This window comes from Pyrus communis, chromosome 16, assembly GCF_041283825.1.
Source record: "Pyrus communis isolate YQ-2024b chromosome 16, ASM4128382v1, whole genome shotgun sequence".
NCBI classification, from domain to species: domain Eukaryota; kingdom Viridiplantae; phylum Streptophyta; class Magnoliopsida; order Rosales; family Rosaceae; genus Pyrus; species Pyrus communis.
In genome coordinates, this window is record NC_142580.1 from 18037134 (window position 1) to 18045733 (window position 8600).

The 8600-nt window shown below is 40.3% G+C and overlaps 2 protein-coding genes across 2 annotated transcripts; both read right to left on the reverse strand.

The window, feature by feature from the left end:
• Positions 1 to 384: 384 nt before the first annotated feature.
• Positions 385 to 921, reverse strand: LOC148690089 (uncharacterized). The gene has a single exon (XM_088687178.1). The coding sequence runs from the start codon at positions 919 to 921 to the stop codon at positions 385 to 387; it is 537 nt and encodes a 178-aa protein (XP_088543304.1).
• Positions 922 to 5149: 4228 nt separating this feature from the next.
• On the reverse strand, positions 5150 to 6758 carry LOC137732122 (putative WRKY transcription factor 11). The gene is made up of 3 exons (XM_068471420.2): positions 6045 to 6758; positions 5790 to 5915; positions 5150 to 5659 (listed from the first exon to the last, which is right to left on the reverse strand). The coding sequence occupies exons 1-3, from the start codon at positions 6587 to 6589 to the stop codon at positions 5518 to 5520; spliced, it is 813 nt and encodes a 270-aa protein (XP_068327521.2). The 5' UTR covers positions 6590 to 6758; the 3' UTR covers positions 5150 to 5517.
• Between the last annotated feature and the right edge of the window lie 1842 nt (positions 6759 to 8600).

Here is an 8600-nt window from a genome sequence, read left to right on the forward strand (position 1 = left end):
CGGTTTGTCCAAGTACATGTCGACCTTTCCTTCCTTCTTGAGCTTTTCTATGTAATTCTTCCAAGTGTAGCAATCGTCGATTATGTGACCGGGACCTCGGTGCAATGCGCAATACTTGGTGTGATCCAACTTGGAAGTATCTCATTTTGACTGTTTCAGCAACTTGAACCATAACTCGCTCTTGATGTCAATGACGATTTGGTGGACCAAGATCAAGAACTTAGAGTAGTTCTTAGATGCCAAGCTTTCTTTAGTCGTGGGTTGATCCCTACGTTTGGCCTCCTACCTGCTTTGGTTCTATTACTTCCCATCCTCCTTCTTTTAAGACACTATCGACTATTTTCGTGCCTGCTCGGGCCTCTTGTCTACTCGTTGTGCCTCATCTCATAGAGCATGCTTCTCTACTAGACCGAAAGAGTCTGCCAGAGTTAGATCTTCTTTCATGATCTTCCCAAACAGCAGGTGGTCTGTTGGGAGTCCTTTTTGGAAGACTACACTTGCTATTGAATTGTTGCATCCGACTATCTTAGCCTTCTCTGCTTTGAACCTCTTTACGTAGTCACGAAGCGACTCATTTGGGTTCTTCTTCACATTGAATAAATGGTCGAATTTTTTCTTAATCGAGCGGTAGGATGCGTATTCTTTGGTGAAAACCAAGGAATGATCATCAAAACTCTGGATGGATAGTGGTGGCAGGGTGTGGAACCAATCTTGAGCCTCGCCTTGTAAAGTGGTGACAAATATCTTGCACATAAGAGCATCGTTGTTCCGATAAAGGACCATTGCGGTTCGGTAATGCTTCAAATGCCTCTCCGAGTCTCCATCTCCTTTGAAGGATGTGAAATATGGTGTGCTAAACTTGTGTGAGGGCTCTACCTGCTTGATCTCATCCGTGAAGGGTGACCTGCTCCTGTTGGTCATGTCTCATCGTAACGCTTCGTTAGTGACTTCGTTGCGTTGGAAATCACGCAATCGTTCATTCAAAAGCATTTTTACTTCCTCCTAAATTTCCCTTTATTGGTCTCGACTGCTCCTGGTGTGCCCCCGGTCTTGACCTGCTACTCTTCCATCTGTTCAGCTCGTCTATGCTGCGACTGCGGTGCATATGGTATATTCCTGGTAGGCAACCGATTTCCTTGTATGCCGCCGGTTAAACTTGAGCCAAATTTCCGTCCGTTGTGCCGCTTACATCCGATGTAAGGCGAATAATGCTCATTGCGGGCCTAGCTGTGAATGAACATTTTAACTGAAAGGTTGCTCATGTTGATTGTCAGAGTATGGTCCCAACCATGAGTGTATGCTTGTCAGTGGGCCTAATCGAGAGTGCGCGCTCCTCTGCGCGCAAAGACAGGAGTACACGTTGTCTCGAAGACCTAGTTAGGAGTGTGCACTGCCGGAACGCTAGATTCGTGGTTGGTCAAGTGGCTACTTGCCGAGTCGCTATTGGAGAGGTTCCTCATATGCCCTTGTCCTACTTCTAGACACCTCGTTAGAGGCATGTTGCATCTCAATGCGCTGCAAAAACTGATTCACCAAGGTCATCTGTTGTGCAAGGGCGCTCATCAACTTTATGACTTGTCAAGACAAGTGTTATTCTCCGTTTAGATTGGAAGAGCTTGGAAAGAATGCATCTCCTTGAGTAGCGAAAGTGTGGTAAACTCGAGGTGCAAGACTTGAGTTGGGGAATGTCAAATTCATGGATAAATAGGGTGAAAATGACCCCGGTTCAATTGTCAGTCTAGAAATTTGGAGCTGAGGTGGTTGAATCGGTCTTAGACAAGTAGGAATTGCTTGAAAGGCCATAGGAATGGGTTGCTCGGCATATGGCATACGTGGGTGCTAAACTTGGGCTCAACTCGGTAACACGTTGGGCTTAAGCAGCTCGGACCGACTATCCTTAGGCTTGGGCCCGTGCGGGCTTGAATGGAACGACATGGTCTTGGCACCATAGGCTTTGCCGAGGGTGGCTGCCATGGTGGTTGCTACGGTGGTGTCTTGTGGGGGTGGAGCTACTCCACTCATTGTCGTGGTGAGCCTTATGGATCGTTGTGGTCCTAATTCTTGAACAAAGGGATTTTCATTCGTCAAGGTTTCTGAATCTCTTGCCATTATACTTTTCTTTTACATTTTATCGAAAAAAATTTATAAATAAAAATTCCAAGAATAAGAACATACGAAAAATCTACAAATGAACAAGAAAACGAAAAACTTTGAATGCGAGAGTCTTCTACGAGTGTGTGACTCAAGCTCTCAATAGAAGCACTAATTTGTGGATGCAAATTTCTACCTTCTTCTATTTGGACGAAAATGCACCTGCAAAACAGTTAACACCTTTGGTCAAAGCCAAGAGCCTCACGCGGCCACGATGAATAGGGGGGCTTTGGCTAAAGAACCTCTGATGCTACAGTTAGAATTTGAGGGAAAATGTTTAGAGAAATTTAGAGAATTTTGCAACAAAGTTGGACTTAGGTTTTTGGGAGAAATACTGGCTATTTATAGGGGTGTGGCTAGCCCCTATTTGGAGAAAAAGGGTCAGGCCACTTATGGTGGTTTTTTGGTGTAATTGTAATCAATTAGGCAATTAAATGGGTAATTAATCAATTAATTAGCTAATGAATCATATTTTGAAAAGAATGAATAGGAATTACCTTATGGGGGAGGATTTGATGAGAATTGATGAAATAGGCTTTGAATAAATACCTACTTTGATCATTTTTTACCTTAATTGAGTCATGATTATCCGCAACTTACGCGTGGGAGTTCCAGTATGCCTCGATGGTAATTTTGTCTTTTTCACCCAAAGATCCACGTGTCTTCTCCATATATTTCTTGATTATTTTTTGCTCCACAATTGAGATCTGAAATTCGAGTGTGTGTTGTAATACTGATTGATTAAAAAAATTAAAAATTATAATTGTAACGATAACACTTACGGTCCGTGGTAGATTTAAAAAGGCATTATTGTCAAATTTTTTGTAACCACGGACATGCCTAGTAATAATATTTAACCAAACTACAACGGGATTTAAACGCACGTTGTTGCTTTAACACCTTCAGCCACGGGCCACTCTACGCCCGTTGTTAAACCAATTTATTTACCACGGACTGCAAACGTCCGTGATTAAATTGGACTATTTATAACAGACTTCTTATGTCCATGGTCAATCAGCCGTGGTTGATGTGGTGTAGTGGCTAGTTGACGTAGATACAACAAACTACCCACAACTTGCTTAGTAAATAGTAGAATCTACCCTATTCCCTCTAGGATTCTCCAATAGCTTCAAATCTGGTGTTGTTGGAGTGTGAACTGAACTTTTATCTTTCATCCGGAATCTCTCCAAATTTTTAGGCTCAAACCCGGTCATCAACCATGGGTTTATCGTTACATGTGTAGATCAAGTTACCCATGTACAAACACACAACAATTATCTTTCCTCCATCTCATACTTTGATGAGCACAATATGCTTATGTGGACACTACTGGAAGCCTTCTTCAGCAACGTAAGCGTCCATGCAAGAGCATCACGCTCTTGGAGTCCGTTTTAAGCCGTTCGATAATTTCTTCCGTTTGTAACTTTTTATTCATCTCCTTGTTGCAAATAACCCGGAGGTTCCTCAATACAGAGAGTCCTGCAACATCCCATGTAATATAGCTGACATAGTAAGATGAACCACGAGTTTTGAGCAACCATTGAAAGAACAAGGTCAAAAGAGCAAACACCTCCTCGAAATCAATGTCGTACTCTTACTTGTAACCCTTTGCCACAAAACGAGCTATATGATTATCAACTTTTCGGTTTCCATTCAGCTTGGTTTTATAAACTCACTTGAACCCCAATTGTCTTTTGCCTTTCTAGAAGATTAATCAACTCCCAAGTATCATTCTTCTCTATGGATTTAATTTATACGAGCGTATATACATGTAGCATCCTGCCATTTTTCTGTATCAGAGCATCTTCAAATGTTAAAGGATCACAATCTGTGGAAGGGGAAAAAATTGCGCATATGTTCCTGCCCAGATTCATTGTCACTCCAATTCCATATCTTATCTTCATCAAATATAACATCTCGGCTCATAACTATCTTCTTCCTCTTTAAGAAATGTTCGTTTTAGATTCCTCCTCTTTACATTAATTGTACACCACCAAAACTCAAATACATTCCGAGTCTACGGTGCATTAGAAAAGTTTTGATTAATATTTAGACTTAAAAGATACGAATAAAATTCCAAGTTTGTTATACTCTGGTAGGTCATAAATCATAAAAGAGTGTTAAAAACATTTTCATTTGAACATTCTGGGTCATATTTCTTATCTTACAATGTTGCGTCATGATTTGACAATACCAAAAATGAACCAAGTTAAAAACACATTTATCCGTCTTATTTTTAACCAATAAGTAGACTAACAACCATGTTATTTAACTAAACAATGAAACCTTAACAACAATTTTCAAACCATTAGAAGATCTCAAATGTGATTAATTTTCTATCGAGTTAAAATTTAAATAACGAACTAGATAATAAACGATTCGAATCATCATGCAACGCTAAATCAAAAAACAAAATGACCAAGAAGGTCGTCAGCAGCAGCTCCCATTCAAAACTCATGTAACTACCCAAACCCAAAGCCCCATCTTTCCTAATCTTTATCATCGAATGTCACTGACATTTTAAACGCCATACAAGTATCAAACAGCAGACACAGATTTCAATGGTCAACGAACACAACCAATCTGCATTAGCTGGAGTAGCCCCCACCCACGAATAACTTCATTGACTTTATCAGCATTAAACGACATCAACATTATGAAAGAAAAGAAAAAGATTATTCTGATGCGCGTCCTTTTTGACTTCTTCCACAATCGACGAAGATTTCAACCAAAGAATCCAATTCTCTGTCCACCAACACAACAAATTTCGTATGAAAATTATAAATTAATAAAAATTTGAATAAATTCAAAATAAAAAGCTCTCGGTATTGTTCATTTTAACGAAAAATCATATTTCTACATTAAAAAATCAATTCAGATACTATTCATTTTACTTTTTATTTTGTCTTTATCGTTAAAATTCAAAATTTTCAAATCTTTTTCATTAATTTTCTTTAAATTCAATAGGAAAATAGAAGCCTAAATTGTTAGACCATCGTTTGTTAGACCACGCTTGATGTTATAGTTCATGGTTACAAAGAAATAATTCAATCGGAAACTATCGCATCACGTGATCCACAAGCACGTCTAAACTTTTGTCTCCTTATCATCACCCCATTCAATATATTTAGTTCATCACAACTATATATTCTATTTTCCATCTTTCTCCTTAACCCTTCTTTTCTTTCATAATTTACATCATACCCCTCTCCATTTTCCATTACACCGTACATTTCATTTCTGTAATTCAGCATTTTTTCCTTTTTGACTTCTGAAAGAGCGCTAAGTACACTTGCTGTAATAGTGGTCCACCGTCACGGAGTGCCTTCAACGGTGATGATCGAATCAAAAAATGTGGACCCCGCCTCATTCCTTAGAAGATTGGAAAACAAGGCCGTGATGGTGCTCAGCCTCGTAGGTAACGACGAGCATAGTGGGGTCGTCCTGAGCTCTCTCCACGTGTTTCCTCGCCGGACAGCCTCTCACTGTACTGCACTTATAATACCCTCTGCAAAACAAATAAATAAATTAATAATTTTGGTATTCTATCATTCAAAAGAAAGCACATCGAGATCTGTGTTTGACTTTGAAAAGATCAAGCCGATGTGCGGTTGAGATTAAAAGGAATAGAATAATACCTCGGGTAAGGCGAGCCCTTGATCGGCTTTTGACCGTACTTTCTCCAGGTGAACTCATCGGCCGGTATATCGGCGATTTTCGAGCTAACCGCCGGCACTCTGATCGTCCTCTTAACCTTAGACTTCCTATAAATAATTAAAAAAACAAAATAATTTAAATGAAAATTTTCAAACAACAAAAACGTATGCTAATATGTGCCAAGGGTGTATTTTGTACAGTGTATCAGAGATTCAGAATCCAGGATTCAGTAGTACCTTCTTTTAGAGCAATGGCAGTGGCCAGACGATGATGTTTTAGCTGTTTCGCCGTCGTGACACCGTTTCCGGTGAGATTGTGGAAGGGGGGGTTTTCCAGCGGAGAAAGCCGGCGCCGGAGGCACGGAAATCGATGAGAAGGCTTTACCGTTGGAAACGCTGAAGTCACCGATTGTGATGGAGGATAGAAACGACGACGTAGTGGAGAGCGGCGGGGACAGAGTAGTGGAGGAATCTTTGTCGGACTTTGGTGTTTGAAAAACAGTCAAAGTCGTCTGAGGTTTTGGGTGGACCGGGTCGGAAGGTGGATTGGCCGGTCCACGGCGGAACCGCGCGTGACCGGTCCGGTTCAGAACAGAGATTAGCTGCTTGAACTTTGTCACGGTGAAGTCGGTGATTTCCCGGCAATCGAGTGGGGTTTGGGATGGGGGGTGATTGGATAGGGCGCGGATGAGGTGCTCCATGCTTTGCAAGCCAGCGGAGGCAGCTTCTTGCATGGCCGTCCGATCATCAATCTTGGAGAAGCCAACTAGATCTACAGCCATTGGAGCTGGCTTCGGCTTTGAGAATCGAGAGAGGAAGAGGATGGAGGTTATGAATTGGGGGTGTCTGAGAGAAGGGAAGGGGGGTTGAGGGGGTTATAAAAGAAAGGAAAAGATGGCGCAAAAGTCAAAAGAGGGATCCAACGGTGGATTTTTTGGGGAGTTTTTTAAATGTGAATATTTTTTGCATGGCACATGATGGCACAAAGATAAAATTAAAATAGGTCAGAAGGGAGTTGGTGATGGGTCCCACATTAGGCAAAAGAGTAGAAAGAGGGTTCCTTCTTGTAAAGCACTGTTGGCTTTACAATTTTGGGGATGGCGAATAGTCAAACCTCAATGTGGGAATTTGGGCAAAGAAAATTAAATGTTGCCAGCAAAATGCACTTATGGCGTGTTTACATATCTGTAATCGAAATGAAAATAAAAAATTCAATTCCGGTTACGATAATTTTTATGTTTATAATAATTTGAAGGAATCCAGAAGGTCAAAAATAGCTCGAAAACCGTCACCAACCGAGGGCTAGGTCAGAGGGCTCGTGGAATCTGAGAAGGCCCCACGAAATTTGAAAGGGCTGGAGGGCTAACCGACAGGAATCCTTATGCTAAAATTCAAATGCAACGGCTAGCTGATGTTAGCTAGCCGTTGCATTTGGTTTTTTTTTTTTTTTTTTTTACAATTTTATTTTTATTTTTTTTTTTTTACAAAATTTTTCCTATAACTTCTATTTCATAAAATTTGTTTGATTTTATTTTAAATTCTATTTTTTTTCTATAACTTCTATTTCAGAAAATTTGTTTCATATTTTTTTTTAAATTATATTTTTGCCTATAACTTTCAAAGCCATTATACAACATTAAATTAAATTAAGTAACATGAAACAACATTAATAACATTAACCAACATACAAATTATACAACATAAAAAAAATATTTAACAACATGAAACTTAAACAATATTTTTAAAAACATTTAACAACATAAAACTTAAACGCCTACTCCATGCTTCTTTTGGCCCGAAGATGTGCAACAAGATCCTGCTGTAGGTACTTGTTTGTGGCACGAGAACGTATCATTCTATAGTGCCTTGTGTATTCATTTATAGAGATACTATCAGTTCTTAGATTGAAAGGCAAATTAGGTCCATCATATATTTTTGCACGAGCCCTTCTTGACCTATTTTGATCTTCTTGGTTGTCATCGGACTCTCCATCAATGTACCCATCTCACTTATCCTCCACTATCATATTGTGTAATATGATGCAAGACATCATCATGGAGTCCAAATTTTCTCGACTCCACCCTCTTGCCGATTCGCTAATGATCTTCCACCGTGCTTGTAGAATATCGAAAGCTCTCTCAACATCTTTCCTGTATGCCTCTTGGTGTAAGGTAAACAACTTTTCTACGTCATTCCTAGGGTTTGGAATTGCTTGGACAAGTGTCGCCCACTTTGGGAAGATGCCATCTGCCAAGTAATACCCCATATTGTATTGACTGTTGTTGATGTAGTAGTCAAGTTGAGGTGCTTTACCTTCCGTCATGTTATTGAAGAGGGGTGAACGCTCAAGAGCTGTAATGTCATTTTGGGATCCAGGGACTCCAAAGAAAGCATGCCAGATCCATGTGTCATATAAGGCAACTGCCTCTAACACAACAGTTGGGTTTCTCAACCTTCCGCTAAAGCCTTCTTGCCATCTGATGGGATAGTTTTTCCAATCCCAATGCATGCAGTCTAATGACCCTATCATGCCCGGAAACCCACGGTCTTCAACTTTGCAAAGGAGCCGATTCAGATCTTCTTGATTTGGCTCGCGGAGGTACTCGTCTTTGTAAACCTGAACAATTGTGTCACATAATTGTTCAAGAGTATCAAGGCATGTAGACTCAGGCATACCATGGGTTTCATTCATCGAATCAGTTGGGGAGCCATAGGCTATCATTCAGAGTGCAACAATAACCTTCTAATGAGGTGAGAAACCAGGGCGGCCTACTCTGTCCCGCTTCTGTCAAA